This window comes from Otolemur garnettii, unplaced genomic scaffold, assembly GCF_000181295.1.
Source record: "Otolemur garnettii isolate 467f Iridium unplaced genomic scaffold, OtoGar3 scaffold00089, whole genome shotgun sequence".
NCBI classification, from domain to species: domain Eukaryota; kingdom Metazoa; phylum Chordata; class Mammalia; order Primates; family Galagidae; genus Otolemur; species Otolemur garnettii.
This window is the reverse complement of record NW_003852484.1, coordinates 4,465,983-4,486,317: the sequence shown is the minus strand read 5'-3', so window position 1 is coordinate 4,486,317 and position 20,335 is coordinate 4,465,983. Positions and strand designations below refer to the sequence as shown.

The window sequence follows — 20,335 nt, the reverse complement described above, 5'->3', positions numbered from 1 at the left end:
AAAATTTGAAAGAGACATTCAAGGAGTTTCAAAACACAGCAGAGAGTTTCAGCAACAGATAAAATTATGGGGTAGAAATAATTTCAGAACTCAAAAATAAGGCTTTTGAGTTAACCTAATCATTCAAAGAGGCAGAGAAGAAGAGAACAAAAGCAGAGTAATAGCTCAGAGATATGGGACTATGCAAAGTGTACAAACATATGAATCAGAGGTATCCCTGAAGGATAAGAGAGCCCCCAAGGCATGGAAGCTCTAGCTGAAGATATTATAATTGAAAATTTCTGAAGCATTTCTAAGAGCATATCCAGAGACCCAAATGTATAGTTACTAAATGGATATTGTGCTCCAGAATGACTCAATTTAAACAAAGCATCTCCTAGATACATTATAATTATCCAGGGCAAAGTTAAAACAAAAGGAGAAATTTTACAAGCTGCTAGACATAAGCAGAATCTGATCTATAAGAGTAAAGCCATCAGATTAACAGTTGACAGCTTATTTCTCAACAAAAACTTTACAAGCCAGAAGAGAATGTCTTTAATCTCTTTGTCTTCAGTTGTCTCAAACAGAACAACTGCCAGCCTATGATTCTGTATTCTTTCAGAACTAAGTTTCATGTTTGATGGAGAAATTGAATATTTTCCTGACATGCAAACTTTGAGGAAATTTGTCTACCAGACCTTCCCTGCAGGAAGTTCTCAGACTTGTACTGTACAGAGACTGACATAATAGTCTCTCAACAAAGTAAAACTACCTAGTAACTTAAGGATAAAGCCTATCTACCATAATGTCCCAAATGATAAAACAAAGCAATAGAGTCTCTCACAACATGATGAATATAAATCCACCCTTATAATCAAATTATCAGTTCTTTCAATTACTATGAATGAATGGCTGGAACTCCCCACTGAAGAGACATAGCATCTACTGTCTTCAGAAAAATGCATCTAACTCCCAAGGACAAATCCAAACATGGTGAAAGGTTGGAAACAATATTTCATGCTAATGGAAATCAAAAGAAAGCCAGAGTTGCAATACTCATAACAGACACTACTGACTTCAAAGCACCAAAAGTAAAGAATGACAATGATGGACATGTTATACTAATTAAGGGAACAATTCAGTAAGAATACATGTCAATCTTAAATATATATGTACCAAACTCAGCAATCTCAGATTTACAAAACAAATTTTACTTGATCTAAACAAAATGATAACCAACACTATAATATCTGTGCAGTTAGTGACCCACTGACAGATCTTCTGAACAGAAATTAAAGAAACTTTGAACTTGATTCTGGAACAAATGGGCTTAACAGATATCTACAGAGCATTTAACCCCAATACTGCTGAATATACCTTCTTCTTATCAGCTCAAGGATCATTCTCTAAGATTTATCATACCCTAGATCATAAGACTTACTAAATTTTGAAAAATTAAAATTATACCACATATCTTTACAGACCACATTGGAATAAAAGTAGAAATCAAGTCGAACTCATCCCCACACAAAGTCACAGAAACTAAACAACTTATTTCTAAATGATAGCTGGGCCAGGGAGTAGATAGAGAAAGAAATCATTAGATTCTTTGAACAAAATGACAGTGAGGCTACAAGATATAATAACCTGTGGGATACTGCAAAAGCTGTCCTAAGAGGGAAATTTATTGTATAAATGCCCACATCTAGAAGTCAGAAAGAGTAGAAATCAACAACCTAATGAATCATATCAAGAAATTGGAAAAGGAAGAGTAATCCAGTCCAAAACTCAGCAGAGAAAAAGAAATAAAAATCAGATCAGAACTAAATGAAAAAGAGACCAAAAGAACCATTCAGAAGATTAACAAAGCAAGTTCTTTGAAAAGATAAGCAAAATTGACAAACCCGTGGCCAGAATAACCAGAATCAGAAAAGTAAAATGTTTAATAAGTTCAGTCAGAAAGAAAAAAGGACACATAACAATTTTCCACTAAAGAGACAAAATATCATCATTGAATACATGGGTTACTATGAAAGTTTTGAGACAGACTGTGTTATGATCCATTATTTCACTTGCAGGAAACAGCAGTGTCCTTTCTGATTTACCTATGCGAGTTTTGACTTCCTCAGCTTATCAGAGTTGCAGGGAGGGTTTCATTTGTTTCTATCTGCGCAGATTTTATGTTTCTAGATTTTTGTATCCTCAAAAAATCTGTATGCCCAGAAATTTGAACCGTGGAGGCAATGGACGAATTCCTGGAATGACATTACTTCCCTAGACTAAACTAAGAAGAATTAGAACTTTTAATCAGACCAATATCAAGCACTGACAGTGAAACAGTAAGAAAGTTTCCACCTCCTTCGCCACTGCCACCGCCGCCTCCTAGCAATGCGGCGTGAGTAGGGAGCTCCGGCTGGTGGTGGACACCGAGCCTCTTGGCTCTGCGGCTGCTTCATCCCCGAGGTGCAGCTGCATCTCCGTGTGGCACTCTGAAGTCTGAGAACCGACTGTGGACATGCCAAGGACCGAGCCCACATTCTCCGTGCTCCCCGCGGCCCCTCACCGCCCCACGACCCTCCTATAGCCTCCCATTCGTTCCCCCTCCGAAAATGGTTCCTGCTGCCGCTGCCGGGTGAGGTGCCAGAGGCAATAAAAAAATGTCAGAGGACTGGAATTACTGTGAGGATGGTCACTGGTCATAATACTAATACTGCTCGGGCTATTGCTACCAAATGTGGTATTTTACATCCCGGGAAGATTTTCTGTGCCTAGAAGGTAAAGATTTTAACAGAAGAATACGAAATGAAAAGGGAGAGATTGAGCAAGAGCAGATAGACAAGATTTGGCCAAAGCTTCGAGTACTTGCAAGATCATCTCCTACTGATAAATATACACTGGTTAAAGGTATAATCGACAGCACTGTCTCAGAACAACATCAGGTTGTAGCCATAACTGGTGATGGTACAAATGATGGCCCAGCACTGAAGAAAGCAGACGTTGAATTTGCAACGGGTATTGCTGGAACTGATGTAGCTAAAGAAGCATCTGATATTATTCTCACAGATGACAACTTTACAAGCATTGTTAAAGCAGTTATGTGGGGACGAAATGTCTATGACAACATCTCATAATTTCTTCAGTTCCAACTTACTGTAAATGTAGTAGCAATGATTGTTGCTTTCACGGGCACCTGTATTACTCAAGATTCACCGTTTAAGGCTGTGCAGATGCTGTGGGTAATCCTCATATTGGACACACTCACTTCCCTGACTCTGGCAACAGAACCACCCACTGAGTCTCTCTTGCTTCAGAGACCTTATGGTAGAAATAAGCCTCTCATTTCACGCACAATGATGAAGAATATTTTGGGTCATGCATTCTATCAACTCGTTGTAGTCTTTACACTCTTATTTGCTGGAGAAAAGTTTTTTGATATTGATAGTGGAAGAAATGCTCCTTTGCATGGTCCTCCTTCAGAACATTACACTATTGTTTTTAATACCTTTGTGCTGATGCAACTTTTCAACAAAATAAATGCCCAGAAAATTCACAGTGAAAGAAATGTGTTTGAAGGAATCTTTAATAATGCCATCTTCTGCACAATTGTTTGGGGCACTTTTGTGGTACAGATAATTGTGCAGTTTGGTGAAAATCTTTCAGTTGTTCAGACCTTTCAATAGAACAATGGCTATGGTCAATATTCCTGGGTATGGGAACATTACTCTGGGGCCAGCTTATTTCAGCAATTCCAACTAGCCGTTTAAAATTCCTAAAAGAAGCTGGCCACAGAACACAAAAGGAAGAAATACCTGAGGGGGAATTAGCAGAGGATGTCGAGGAGATTGATCACGCTGAAAGGGAGTTGCAGTGTGGCCAAATCTTGTGGTTTAGAGGTCTGAACAGAATCCAAACACAGATTCGAGTGGTGAATACATTCGTAGTTCTTTATATGAAGGATTAGAAAGACTAAAAAACAAAGGTTCAATTCACAACTTTATGACACATCCTGAGTTTAGGATAGCAGATTCAGAGCCTCATATCCCCCTTATTGATGACACTGATGCTGAAGATGATGCTCCTACAAAACCCAACTCCAGTCCTCCACCCTCTCCCAACAAAAATAACAATGCTGTTGACAGCAGAATTCACCTTACAATAGAAATGAACATGTCTGCTACCTCTTCGTCCCCAGGAAGCCCACTACATAGTTTGGAAACATCACTCTGATTGTAAGCTGAATGTTAATACACTAGCTGTACTGTAAAGAAACAAATTGAAACTGGGTCTTTTCACATTTTGTGACAGACAAGATAGTATTCATGTCTTTGGACTTCAGCAGAAGACACACTTGTACAAATGTAGATTTATTTTGTTTTTTTTTTAAAAAAAAAAAAAAAAGCAAAGCTTTCTGCCAGACTGAGGGTGCTTTTTCGGGGCTGGGAGAAATAAACTGACAGATAAATGGTAACTCGGCATTAGTGACCTGTGGATCATCAGTAGTACCCAGGAGTGGTCCTGAACAGTGTATTATTATCAGAGCTTTAGTTTATCTCAGTCCTTGATGAGAGAGAGGGAGGAGTAAAGCTGGGTGAGAAAAAGAGCCCTGGATCATTGAATTGATACTTTAATTTCTGCTGTTAGCTGTTAATAATTTGGATTATTTATGTTTATAAATGATACAGATGTGTTTACAGGGTTTGTAGATACTTTTTTTGTTCCTATTCATAGATGGGAAGCTTCCTTATAACTGATGCAGAGAAAAATTAGTCCTTCAAATTACTGCTGTGTTTTCAGGGAAAAAAAAGGAGGGGGGGTGTTTCTATTGAAACTGTACTAAATTTTTGCCTATACTTTACCTTGTTAAATATTGTAGATAAATTGCTAATACTAATAGCCAAATAGATAACACTAATGCTTTGTTTAAAAAAACAAAAAAAAGAAAAGAAAAGAAAAAATCATGAGCAGCCATGTTCTAATGAAGTTATGGCATCTGTCCTCATTAATTTCTTAAATACATTTACTACTTAATGGTTTTGAAACAACTGTTTAATTTTTAAAATTTTTGAAAACTTGCTAATAACCTTTTGTTCAGAATTTAGTAGATTGTTTAACGCAGGACATCAACTACATAATGAAAGATGCTTGAAATGCTTTTGTTATTTCAGGCAAATTAAATTAAATCAAACTATCAAACTAAAAAAAAAAAAAGAAAGAAAAAGAAAGCTTCCAACAAAACAAAGTCCTGGACCAGAGGATTTCACACCAAAATTCTACCAAACTTTCAAAGAAGAACTTGTACATATATTGTAGAATCTATTACAAAACATTAGAAGGAAGGAAGGACCCTCTCCAACTCCTTCTATAAAGCACATATCACTCTGCTACCCAAACCAGGAAAGGACACAACAACAACAAAAGAACTACAGACCAAAATTATTAGTGAATATTATCAGAAAAATACTCAGCGAAATCTTAGAAAACAGCTATACATCAAAAAATAATTTTTCAATAACAGGTGGGCTTTATCTCAGGGATATAAGGATAGTTCAACATATATAATAATATAAATGTAATTCACCACATAAACAGAAGCAAAGCCAAGACCATATGATCCTCTCAATAGATGCAGAAAAGGCATTTGACAAAATTAAGCATCCTTTTTTGATAAAAAATACTTAAGAAAATTGGCATCAATGAGACATTCCTTAGACTGATAGAAGCCATCTATGAAAACACCCATAGTAAATATCATATTGAAGGAGGAAAAATTAAAGCATTTTAGTTTAGAATTGGAACCAGATAAGGATGTCCACTTTTGCCACTACTATTCAACACAATGCTAAAACGCCTAGCCAATGCAATCAGATAAGAGAAGGGTATCAAGGGTGTAAAAATGGGGACAGAGGAGGTCAAATTATTGCTCTTTGCTAATGATACAGTCTTATACTAGAAAACCCCAAAGACTTAACCACAAGACTCCTTGAAGTGATTAAGAAATACAGGGCAGCGCCTGTGGCTCAAGGAGTAGGGTGCTGGCCCCATATACCAGGGGTGGCGGGTTCAAGCCCAGCCCCAGCCAAAACTGCAAAAAAAAAAAAAAAAAGAAAGAAAGAAAAGAAAAGAAATACAGCAATGTCTCAGAATATAAAATCAAACTATACAAATCCATAGCCTTCCTACATGCTAACAATAGTCAAGCTGAAAATCAAATCAAAGATAGAATACCCTTCATAATAGCATCAAAGAAAACAAAATATCTTAGACTATATTAAAATATGTGAAAGATCTCTATAAAGAGAAATATGAAACAATTAGAAAAGAAATAGCAGAGGATGTTAATAAGTGGCAAAACATATTTGCTCATGGTTTGGAAGAATCAACAGTTTTACAGTGTCTATACTACCCAAAGAAATCTATAGATTTAATGCAAACTCCATTAAAATTCCAATGTCATACTTTGAAGATCTTGAAAAGCTAATTCTACATTTTGTATGGAACCAGATAAAACCCCAAATTGCCGATGCAATTCTACAAAATAAGAAGGAATCTGGAGACATCGCTTTACCAGACTTCAAGTTATACTACAAGTCCATAGCAATCAAAACAACATGGTACTGGCATAAAAATCAAGACATAGATCAGTGGAACAGAACGGAAACTCTGGAGATGAAAATAGCCTCATATTGCCATCTGATCTTTGACCAGATAAACAAAAGTATACACTGGGGAAAGAATCCCTATTTAATAAATGTTGCTGAAAGAATTGATATCCACATGTAAAAGACTGAAACTGGACCCACACCTCTCACAACTTATAAAAATTAATTCATGCTAAAAAAATTATTTAAATCTAAGACATAAAACTATATAAACCCTAAAGGGAAGTGTGAGGAAAACACTTAATCAGCTAGGGAAAGAATTTATGAAAAAGACCCCACTGGCGATTACAGTGACAATAAAAATAAATGGGATCTGATCAGGTTAAAAAGTTTCTATGCATGTAAGGATACAATCAACAAAGCAAAGGAACAACCTAAGAAGGGGAGAAAATATTTGCATACTATTAATCTAACAAAGTGCTAATAACCAGAATCAACAAAGAACTCAAATCAACAAGGAAGGAAGAAACAACCCTATTAAAAGCTAGGCAAGAGACATGTACTTTTCTCATGAAGACAGACAAATGACCAACAAGCATGTGAAAAAATGTTCATCATATCTAATCATCAGAAAAATACAAATCAAAACCACTTTGGTAGCTGGTGGTTATGGTGGGCACCTATAGTCCCACCTACTCAGGAGGCTGAGGCAGGAGGGTCACCTGGACCTAGGAGTTTGAAGTTGCTCTGAGCTGGGCTGGTGCCATGACACACTATTCTAGGCAACAGAATAATAACTCCGTCTTTAAAAAACCGTGTTTTCAAAACCACTTTCAGATATCACCTAGTAAGAATAGCCCAAATTACAAAGTCCCAAAGCAATAGATGTTGGCTTGGGTGTAGAGAGAAGAGAACACTGATGCACTATTGGTGGGACTGCAAACTAGTACAGCATTTATGGAAAGAAGTATGGATATTGAGTCTTCAAAGAACCAAAAAGTTGATCTACCATTTGATCCTGCGATCACATTACTAGATATTCAATTAATCAATAGAAAGACATTGTACCATAAAGACATTTATACACAAGTGTTTATACCAGCAATATTCACAATCGTAAAGATGTGGAAACAACCCAAGTGCTTTTAACACATGGATGGATTAATAAATTATAGTATATGTATACCATGGAATACTAATCAGCCCTACAGTGGATGGAGTTTGTATCTCTTATAACAACCTCAACAGATTTGAAGAACATTCTCCTCAGCAAAAGATCACAAGAATGGAAAAACAAGCATCAAATGTATGCAGTACTAAAGTGAAACAAGTAAATTAACAACTACATGCCCACATGAGAGAAAAACTCAAGGGTGGGGAGAGTTAAGTTCCCATCCGGTGACTACATTGCTGACAGGTATATAACACACTTTCTGGGTGAAGGACACAACTACAAGTAAGAATTTAATCTTACAATAGCAAACTATGTAACCTAATCATAGGGGACTTCATTAATCTGAAATTAAAAAGAAAATAAGAGCCTAAAAACCATGTAAAGGGGGTGGAAAATACTTTCTAGGTCAGTGGATTGTTTTCATAAAACCTGTGATACAAAACACTTTTGTTTTCTCAAGAGCTGGTTCTTAAATTTTAAATTTTATAATTATAAAAATCAAAATACAAAGGGGTTCACCTCACTTACTTAATTATTGTGTTAAGACCTTTATATTCTATACTTAGTAGATTTTACATGTACCCTTGCAATAAATTGTATATAAAATCAGCACATTGTACCCCATAAATGCATTAATGGGGTAATGCATTAATTAAAAAAAAGGAAAATACACAAAAATTCTTCCACTAGCAAACTTTCCCCCTTCTCTGCCCCCTTCCCTTCAGCTACAAATTATTGTATAATTATCAGTTCTATTATATGAAGTACCTAGCACAGGTTGGAAAACATATATATATGTGTGTATTTACATATAGAGAGAGAGAGAGAGACAGACATGAGAGAGGAGAGATAGATGCCTTATCATCAACCTCAAGATTTAAATTCATGATTAAACTCAAGAGTGTCCATAATAAATTAATTCTCCTTACCATTGAACAGGTTCTTTTTGTGACTCTTCCATTTGTATTATTAGTGCCACTATTAATGAGGGCTTTTTAATACTATCTAAATAGCCTTCATAACTTTAGTTTCTTCTTCTCTTCACTCCCTACGTATATGTCCTACACTAGTTCTGTTTTCATCACCTAGTTTCCAAGCACTGATATTTTTTCTTGCCCATAAAAGCAATTACAAGCTCTGTTTCTTGGAAATCAATGATCTTTATAAACACAGCCCTACTCTACCTCTAATTTTATTACTGTTACTTCCCAATACCAGCTCCCTGGTCTACCCAGTCTCAATTTTTCACTTTCTTTTCTCTCTCTTTGCCCCCTTCTAATCATCTATCATTAGTAAATGTCATGTGAAATTTTAAGTTTGTTGTCAATTTGGGAAAATCTGTATCAAGTTTCTTTCATGAGTTCTAAGATTTGGAAGGATTTTCTATGGAGTAGCTTTTGGCAACATACATTTTAAATGTTGTTTGTTCTACATTATCCATGTACTCCTAAGGTTGAAATAATTTGCATTTTCAATATGATCCCAGCCCAGCACATATATCAAAATAATGCTGAGTTGCATCAGGATAGTAGTATTTTTTTTGTGGATGCCATTTCTATACCTGGAAAGCTAGCAGTGACCTAAACATAGTAGCAATTGTGAACCACCTAATTACGTCTCACTAAAATCAAACTAAGTGTGCTTTGTTTCAGTTCCCCTTGTCCAGATCCCTGAAGCACCTGTCCAAGATAATGTCACCAAACTAAAGGAAATGTAGGATTGCAAGAGAAAGGAGTCTTAAATGATTGTGGTTAAAATATTTTAATTTCATAAACTTTATAAAAATATATGAACATGTTAACATATTACAAGGTTCCTTTGTGGGTGTTGGAACCAATGCAAGTGACAGGTCCTGAAGCTGAAGCCTTATTACCTTCATAATAAATCTACCTCTGCCCCCAGCACACTGTCTAGCACATCTTAAATGCATGATGGTAAGACAGAAAGAAGGCAAATACAGATTAATAAATGTAGCCAAAGCCAACATTAGAAACATTGCCTAAATAGTTTATTGGAAACAAGCTGAAATTAGAGAAGTTATTGTGACTAAGTTTAATCTATTAAGTATTGTTACTGCTATTAACAATTAACATACCAGCAAAGTTGTATATTTCTAAGCTTAAAGAGCAAGTATGAATGCTCACAAAGACTATTATGAGTCTAGACATGGCTTGTGTTTCTAAGAGTTAGAGATAAAGATGGTATGTGTGATGCTTGACTTAAAAGAAAGGCTGATAAGAAAAATTAAAATGTGAAACAGGTAAAGATTCATGTAAATGTATTTACCTCATATTTTCTCTATACATTTTGCTTCTTCCATATACTAAAATATGATTTCAATTCACTAATTCAATTTCTAATTATATATCATATAAGCTTAAGTATATTTTTGTGTTTTCTCAAAATTAAGCTTGTGCAAAAGTATACTAGAGATAATCTTTCCCCTTTTTAGTATTCCTTTCTTCCACCATTCTTGTATTGGCCTTTGCCTACTGACAGAAATACCTGTTGGACCTATCCTCTAAACTTGTCCCAGCCCTATTTCGGTCTTCAAGATTCTGATCCTGGGATATATACCCAGAGGTGGGATTGCTGGGCCCTATGGTTCTATTTTTAATTTTTTAGTTGTATTTTTAATTTTTTGAGGAATTTCATACTGTATTCCACAGCAGTAGCACCATTTTGCATTTCTACCAACAGTGCATAAGGGTTCCAGTTTCTCCATATACCTTTAACACATCTTTGTTTTATTTATATATATACATATATATATAATATGTATATATGTATGTATATTTTATATATATATATGTATATATGTATAAAATACCTAATAAGTGTAAGGTAATATCTCTTCATGATTTTGATTTGCATTTCCCAGATGATTGGTGACACTGACCACATTGCATATATGTTTGCCGTTTGTATATCCTCTATAAAGAAATGTCTACTTAAGTCCTTATCCCATTTGTTAACAACACTCTGGGTTGATTTTTTAAAAAAGATAAACAAAATTGGTAAACCTTTGGGTAGACTAAGAAAAAAAGAAGTTTAAGATCAGAAGCAAAAAAAGAGATACAACTGAAATCACAGATAGAAAAATGATCATATTTTTCATTGTGATCTATTTACCAACCAACTGGATACTTTAAAAGAACTGGACACATTCCTAGAAACATCTAACTAACTTATAAAGAAGGAGATAATCTAAACAGATCATCACTAACAGATTGAATCAGTAGGCAAAACCCTTCTAACAGCCAGGTAAGATGGCTGAAATCACAGATAGAAAAATGATCATATTTTTCATTGTGATCTATTTACCAACCAACTGGATACTTTAAAAGAACTGGACACATTCCTAGAAACATCTAACTAACTTATAAAGAAGGAGATAATCTAAACAGATCATCACTAACAGATTGAATCAGTAGGCAAAACCCTTCTAACAGCCAGGTAAGATGGCTCATGCCTATAATCCCAGCTTCTTGGGAGGCTGAGGCAGGAGGATTGCTTAAGCCCAGTTTAAGACCAACTTGAAGGACAGAACAAAACCCCATTTCTTAAAAAAAAAATTAAAAGTAATAAAATGAAAACCTCTTAACAATGAAAAGCATACATTTCCTGTTTTAAGGGATCTTTTTACATTAATTGTCTTTGAGGTCCTGACAACAAATTCTTATCAATAATATGGAAATTTGAATGCATTAAATCATTGAATTTTAGAGTTGAAGAGCACTTACAACAGTGTTTTTCAACCTTTCTTTTTAATTTCACGGCACCCTTGAATCTATAGTTACACTTCTGTGGCACACTTAAATTATGTTGATCCAAAAAAAGGGTAAAAAAAAAGAATATACTTACTATGGTTTGTACTTCTTTTGAAAATAATTTAATTAATGATCTTTAATATTTCACAGCACACCTAAAATCCTCTCATGGCACATTAGGCAGACCACAATCCTCTCATAACTGTGGCAGACGAGTTGAAAAATCATTGACTTAGAAATTATCTGTTCCAAGAGCTATCACTTTTGTCTGTATCAGAATTACGTGGAGGATTTGTTACAACACAGATTATTGAGTTCCACACCCGGGAGTTCTGATTTAGTAGATAATTTGCACTTTGAATAAGCTTCCAGATAATGCTGATCGAACAAGTGAAACCTTACTTGCCCCTGTTGTCTACTGATCTATTGTAGTTTCCTTACTCATAATTAATAAAATGGTGCCCCCAAAAGGATAAATAACATGTTTCAGATAAGCAAGAGAATGAACTAGATCTGAGGCTTAGTTTCTTGAATTTCAATTCATCATACTTTCTAATCTATTACACTGTGTTCCTCTGTTTTGTAACCTGATCACTTTCATCTTCTCATTAAGAAAGTGATCAAAGCTGGGCCAGGTGGCTCATCCCCATAATCCTAGCACTCTGGGAGGCTGAGGCAAGTCGATTGCCTGAGGTCAGGAGTTCAAAACCCCATCTCTAAAAATAGTGGGGGGTGGGGGGCAGGCATCTATAGCCCCAGCAACTCCGGAGGCTGAGGAAAGAGAAATCTCTTAAACCCAAGAGTTTGAGGTTACTGTGAGCTATGATGCCATGATGCTCTAACGAGAGTGACAAAGTGAGACTTTGTCTCAAAAAAGAAAGTTATCAGCCATACCAAAGGCATTCTACTTCTGATGAATTGAGCTAATCTCCCAGAATCTTACCATATTAACCATTAAAGCCCACAGAGATTTTAGAATCTGTTGCAAGGAAATCAATCAGAGAAGCAAAGATTCAGACAATTATAACAACATTATATTATTGATAAAATTGGCTATAGGCCCTGATTCAGGGTTCTTGACTGCCCCCCTTCTCTTCCTGTTTCTTACCTTGTCATCACTGTTCTTTACCCATGCCTTTTCTTCATTTCCTTCTTCACTTTTTCCTCTAGTTCCTACTGGTTTTGTTGTGTTTTTTAAATCTAATAAAAATAGAAAATCCCTTTTAAAAAAATTTAAAACAATAAAATTGGCTATAACCAAAATGTTCAATCATGAAAGATTGGTGAAAGAAATAACACAGAATATAACATAATAGGATGTTATACATCCATAAAAGGTAAAGTTTTAAAATAATTTGTAATCATAGCATCATGGTTAAAAGAAAAAAATGATTTGAAATAGCACAATAAATGATCATAGTTTAAAAGGATCATTTTATTTAAGATATGTAATACATAACCTCTACCTGGAGAGGTTAACAATGGTGATAAGATTATAAATTAGTTTTATAATATTCTTGTCCATATCTTATTTGATAACCATTTACAACTTTTATTTTAAAAGATGTATTAGGAGTTATAGAGATTGGTGGTGATGATTGCATAGCAATATGAATGTACTTAATAACATTGTGCAGTTAAAAATAGTTAATATGGCAAAATTTCCATTATCTGTATTTTACCACAATTTAAAAAATGAAAAAAAAATCCATTAAGAGAGAAGTGGAAGGAAAATCTTTTAAACTCAAAGAACCCATGGAACTCTCTATAGTTCAGTTCATATAGTTAGGCTTGGATGTGATATTTTCTTTATCTGAGTAGCTCAGAGCTAGCTTCCCCAAAGTTCTAAGTCTGTACCTGAATCTTTGAATTTAGTCAGTTCAGGTTTGTTTTGCTTGTTTGTTTTCCTGTGTGTATTTTTCTACCCATATCCATTTTCTTAACTTTGGGTATAGTGTTCATTCAATAGATTACCAATTATGCCTATTATGATGTAGTTAGATTGGCTATTATACTCTACTTAGTGGGAACATGACTCCTTTTCTTAGATGTCTCATAGTATATTGGAAAAGACAAGATAAATTCGTGTAATAATAGCACAAAATAATATATACTGAAGTATTTAGAGATATTCACAGCTGGCTTCATGGACATGTGATCTGTGCAGTTGCACAGGGCTCCCCTCCAGGAAGGCCCTCTGCTTAGTTTAATGGTCTGCTCTTACACTCTTGAAATTCTCAATAACTAAATTTTTAAATTTTTGCTTTGTAAATGAAGATCAATGGGACAATGGGATATGCAGGTGGGTAGACTGCTTATGTTAGGGGTTCAACATACAAATTTGGAGGATTATACAAACATTCAATCCATCCATAATACCTTCTTATCTATTTTAAATGTAGCCACCTTTTCCTAAGAGTCCTGATCTCCTTTTCTATATTAGTTTTTTAGGGGCAGTGCCTGTGGCTCAAAGGAGTAGGGCGGTGGTCCCATATGCCAGAGGTGGTAGGTTCAAACCCAGCCCTGGCCCAAAAAATAAAAAATAAAAATAAATAAATAAATAACTATACTAGTTTTTTTCCCTTGGTATTTATTCTATCTATCTTATTTATAATTACTTAATATATCCCATATAATTATTCATCATATATAGTCTGCCTCTACCATACAAAGTAAGTTCTGTGTATGGAAGGGTAAAATTAACAGCAGTGAATATGTAACATTCACCATGTTGGCCACCAGAATGGCTTCGGGAAGAAAGAGCAGGAGGAAATGTTTTTTGTCTCTTCAAATCTCCTCACTCCCCCCGCCCTTTTATTTTTAAATCTAAAACTTGCATCCCTGCCTCAGGTAGGGGTTGGGAGTGGTAGGGAATGTCTTTTGTTCTTTGTGCAGCAAAGAGGTTGCTTGTGCAGAAGTTGTGAAAACATTTTAGCTGAAAACAGGATGAATCTGGGTAGAGGACATAAGATTGTTTTAGCCCAAGAATGGATTATGGGATTAATAAGAACCTTTAAAAGCTCTGTGCTTCTGTTCAGAAGGTGGATGCTGGTATATTTTGAGACAAGAATATGCCAGCCTCCTCACTTGCTGACAAATTAATAAACTCTTTCCTTTTCAAAAAAAAAAAAAACACACACACAGAAGAAGAAGAAAGGAAGGAAGTTCTATTAAGGCAGAGATAATTGAATGTTTTATTCACTACTGTATTTCCTATGCTTAAAACAGAACCTAGAACACGTAGTAAGTTCTTAATACTAGAAATATTTGTTAATTGCATGTATCCAGGTTACAGTAGGGAAGGCTGGTTATTTGGAAAACTAAAGTAAACTTCTAGCCAGTGAAATCTCCTTTAAGTTGAAAGTTCCTCATTGATTGTGTGGTGAATTATTTACTATAAGCTAATATCTTATTACCCAACCCATAAGTTTAATCTTTCTTTACACCAAAATGTATTTCTGAAATAGTACAGCTTGTAATTTATATTTATTAAAGTCTTTTTTTTTCCAGTTAGGAGAGGTGAAAAGTAGATTCATAAAATATAATAATACATGGTTGGAAAAACGTAAGCCCTAATGAACAAAATATAATGAAGCCCTAAACCTAACGAACAGAATATAATCAAAGGGTTTTTTTTTACAACAAATTAGGGAAACACAGCAGCTGTTTTGACAAAGGCAACTTATTGAGAAACTCATTTTGACACTGACAGCTTATATGTATCTAAGGAAAGTGGCTTCTAAAATGTGGATTTCTTATCTTTTTAACCTGCTGCTGGCCATCTCCAAATCAGGGATGCATTTCTATTTATACTTAGAAAAGTCTTTTCATGGCAGGTAGTTAATGAAAGTGTAGTTTCACAGAATAGCAGAACCTGGATCAGTTCTAATTAAAAAATTCTTCATAGCTTTTGGACTTATATTTTCTTCGTGCAGGATTGAGGAAGATGTTCTTTTATATATTCACCCTCAGACTGAAGCACCTAAACCTCTACTCTCCTTTGTCTTCAGTTATCCTTACAGGATGCTGACAGGTTTCTTAGTTTTAAGAATTTAAAAACACAACTGAGATGTTAGATAATCCGAAGGTATTCTTTTGAATTTGATAAATTTTAAGTATTTTAAATTATAAGTAAAGTACTTTCTAAGTATTTCTATTTTTAAGTTACCCTCCCTTCTCCAATCTCTGTCACAAGTATGCCCTTAAGGTATATCAACCTAAATTAGGGCACTTACTCTCTCTGCATGATATCAAAGGACCAAGGAAAGAAAGGGCTGTTAGGGCACTATGGAGGGAGAATCTGGAAATGTGTAAAGGTCAAAATAGCCCGGGTTTCTGCCTAAACTTCTTAGTTCATTGTCCTCCAAGACTAGTGAAAGTCACTTACAGGTAATAATCTAGCATAGATATTCAACTTTGGACAATACAGGTGAGTTAAACTCTTTTTCTACACAAAGATGAATGTCTGCCTAAGAGCTAGTGGTAGTTGTTTTATAATTTTCATACAATTAAAATTGTTAACAAGAACTCTAGACATTGAAATTTCATGAAATTTATTCTGAGTGTTCAATAAGAAAACAGCAAGGCCAGTGGCTTAGGCCTGTAATCCGAGCACGTGAAAGACCTAGGCAGGTAGATTGCCTGAGCTCATAGGTTCAAGAGCAGCCCGAGCCAGAGCGAGACCTTGTCTTTAGAAAAAATAGCCAGGCGTTGTGGCAGGTGCCTATAGTCCCAGCTATTTGGAGGCTGAGGCAAGAGGATCACAAGTGAACCTAAGAGTTTGAGATTGCTGTGAGCAAAGACTCCATAGCACTCTACCAAGGGTGACCAAGTGGGACTATGTCAAAAAAAAAAAGAAAGAAAGAAATAAAAGAAAATTAGATGATGTGATTATTTTTTCAAATAAGTTGAAATTATTTTAATTAATAAAAATTATACATTTAAAAAATTCTCTTTTCAAAGGAATTTTTTAGGGAGACTGTATAGTATAATGAAAGAATCCTAGACTAAAAATCAGCAAACATGTCTTCTAAGCTCTGAACTAAAACTAACTTGCTGTGTGACCTGGCCCAAGTCTTAGAATTTTTCCTGATCTGTTTTATTATTAATATAATGAGAGGATTTGATAAGTTGATACCTTAGGTTCTTTTCAGACTTAACATGCTACGATTCTAAGTTATTGTAATAGATGAATTCATACATCTCTAATTTATGAACATTAAGGCAATATTATGACACTATTTGTATAAATTATCATAATATAAAGTTTTCATTGCCCATATATGCTTTAAAAAATTTCACATGCCAGTGATATGAAATTGTTTTTATAGGTACATTTCTCTCACTGAAAGGAGCTGTACTAACATTTTCCTGTATGGACCGAACTGGTGGATTAATGCAACCACCATATGAAGTTTGGAGGGATCCAAACAATATAGATGAAAATGAAAAATCATGGCGAAGGAAAGTAATCACGAACTCATCCTCTGCATCCCAAGAAGCAGGAGATCATCAGTATACAATAATATGCTCAGAAAAACAAGCCAAAGTCTTCTCACTGCCTTCTCAGACTTGCCTTTATGTTCACAACATCACTGAGACATCTTTTATACTGCAAGCAGATGTGGTGGTCATGTGTAACAGTGCCTGTCTGGCATGTTTTTGTGCTAATGGACATATCATGATAATGAGGTACTTGCCTTCTTTATAAATTATTTGGTGATCACAACAATTTTAGCAGGATACAATTATGAATAACATGTATAATGTGCAAGATGTTATAAATAAGCAACCTGAGGTCATCGTTTTGTTTGTAGATGTTTTATTGTTTAACAGTTTAGTAAGAGTTTTATTTATTTTTTTGCTAGAAATGTGCAGCATTGTGAATGACATATTTATTTTAATAAACACCAAGAAATGTAAGAAAATAATTATTTCTCATTCATATATTCATTCAACGAACATTAATTGAGCATATATCACCTCCCAGATGCAATAGTAGGCACTGGAAATAAAAGATAAATAAGCTAAAATGAAAAGAAGTTACCTGTTACTTTTACTATGTTTCATACTTCACCCAGGAATTTGACATATAGAAATTAATTTGATCTTTACAGTTTCTCTAGATTACAGGAAAATGAAGTATTATTTTCATCCTCTATGTTACATATGTTAATAAATTAAAGTTACATAATTTGCCTAAGGTTACAAGTCTAGGAAAAATGAGGCTAGCACTGACCAATATACTGAAAGTCATCACACACTTTAAAAATAAAGTTATCAGCTGAGAGATTTCATTCTTCTTTTTGTGAAGAAATAAAATTTGTTAGACACAAAAATAATTACCTAGTGATTTCATTAATTCAGCAAACAGTTAATAAACATACTATTGAGCATATATTATCTCCCAGATGTAATAGTAGGCACTGTCATTCTTTTTAATATCTCACCTATTTCCAAAAATCACTGAGGCAGTTAAGCATATACCAGGCCTGTGAAAGATATAAAAATAGTAAATCGTGGGCCTACCCTTTAAGAATTTCACTGCCTAATTGGGGAGATAAAACAGGTACACAAGTAATAATTCCACAAAGAAAATGTAGATTCCAACAGAGGCAATATGGGATTGAATTTTCTAGTCACAAACTAAATCCCTGGAGTTCAAAGTCATAGGATCGTTGAACAGGTATTATAAGAGTTATTAGAAGGAAAGTAACCTGGAGAGATAGATTGAGCAAATTGTTGAGGATTTTGAATGTCAGGCTAAGAGTCTGACATTACTCATTAGTAGGAAAATGGATTTTACAACAGGCAATCAATATTATCTAGCTATAATACACATGGAAGGAGAGTTAGGATGGGCTTTTAAACTGAAGCCATTGCTATATGGAAAGAAAGGAGCGAACAGGTGTGAGGGATAATAGAGAGACACTTAATGCAAAGTTGATTGGTTTGAATGGTAATGGAGGTTGCTAAATTTATGGGTTAAAAGAGAACTTAAAAATTTTTAAAAACTCTTTGGGTGTGGCTCCTGTGGCTCAAAGGAGTAGGGCGCAGGCCCCGTATGCCAGAGGTGCCGGGTTCAAACCTAGTCCCAGCAAAAAACTGCAAAAAAAAAAAACCCTTTGGAACTTGAATAACAGTTATGCCACCAACAGATAGGAAAGCTAAAAATATTTGGAAAAACTGATAATTTGAAGTTTGGAAAGAAATTAAGAATGAATATTTGAAAGCAATTTAAGGTCTGAACGCCTAGAAAAATCAGCAGAAGATCCAGCTTTGGAAGTTGCTTATATAGATGCATTATTAAAAGTAATTACAGTGAATGAGATCATCAAAAAAGTTAGTATAAAAAGAAATAAGACATAGATTGATCTGAAGACAGAAATTTGGGGGTATCTTTACATTTATGTAGTAGAAAAAAGAAGGGGTTCCAACAAAGGAAATTGAGGAATCATTAGAAAGATGGGGAAAGGACCAGAATGGTATAACTTCATGAAAGAAAAAGGAAATTCTTTTACTTCTCTGCTACATTTTATTATCTATTGGCCACCTTCTTTGTTTTGATAATAAACAATAAAACAAATAAAATATAGCAGAGAAGTCAAAGAATTCAAGTATGAGAAAAAAACACTAAATCTTATAACTAGTAGGATATTAATGATCTTTGAGAAAGCAAATCTTAGTAGCATAGTGGAAGCAAAAGGTAATTTTGAAGGGGATAACAAGCAGTGGCATAAATCAGGGGTTGGCAAACCAAATCTACTCATATGCACCCCTCTGATTGTTAGCCTGTAAGATGGAATGGTTATTTTTAAAATAGTTTTAAAAAATCAAAGAGAAGATTTCATGATATATGAAAACTGTACTAAATTCAAATTTCAGTGTCCATAAATAAAATTTTCTGAACCATAGCCACAGCCATTTATCTATTCACTGTGGCTGCTTTTGTATAACAGAGCAGAGCTGAGTAAGCTGCAAGAAAGGCTATACAGCTTATAAAGCCTGAAATATTTACTATTTGGCCCTTTACCGCTGGTATCAATTATTCTCTCAGGAAGTTTTGTGGGAAAGAAAAAGCAAGTAGTTGAAGATTGAAACTAGGTTTTGAGAGGAATTTGTTTGTATTAGGTTTTTTGTTTGTTTTTGATAGGAAAGATGACCAGGTTTATAAGTAGTGAAGGAGAAAATTTTGAAAAAATACAAACAACCGTTTTATGGTTTCTTCATTCTCTCATATATTTCTGATTCATTCTTTCTTTATCTAGTTTTCCCTTTCTCAAACTACTATTAGAAATTTCCAGTGAAGGTCATTTCAGTCTTGTTTGAAAATGATTTAACTCCTAGATATTCCTTAGTTTTGAAAAAAAAAATGTGTGTGTATGTGTACATAAATCTTGTACACATACATGTACACCTTCCCCTCTCCTAAGCTAGCATTTAGTCACTCAAAATTTATTTTATATTATTAAACTATTATGTCACAATTGGGATTTTATCTTGTTAGTGATTATCTTGTTTGCCAAATTTTAATGTTTTTTGATTTCTCAAATGCTATTATGTATATGCCCCCAAATAACTTCTATTTGCATGCATATGTGCTACCATTTACATTTATGGAGAGAGTTCTTGGAGCGATGAAAAACAAGAGAGAATTTTAAAAGCAACAGAAATTGTTGATAAGATAGTAATCTATCTTCCTCTATTCTTTGTAAAAGCTGCTCTTAAAAATAGCTACTTTGGGCTCGGCGCCTGTGGCTCAAGCGGCTAAGTCGCCAGCCACATACACCTAAGGTGGCGGGTTCGAATCC

The 20,335-nt window shown here is 34.7% G+C and overlaps 1 protein-coding gene across 3 annotated transcripts in view; it reads left to right on the top strand.

Annotated features, from left to right (window-relative positions):
- The window catches only part of STXBP5L (syntaxin binding protein 5 like), a 327,805-nt gene that overhangs the window by 299,358 nt on the left and 8,112 nt on the right, over positions 1-20,335 (top strand). For all 3 annotated transcript variants that reach the window (XM_012808413.1, XM_012808415.2, XM_012808414.1), the window contains one exon: positions 16,856-17,216. In XM_012808413.1, the coding sequence (XP_012663867.1) occupies positions 16,856-17,216 (361 nt within the window). The remainder of the gene's footprint in view (positions 1-16,855; positions 17,217-20,335) is intronic.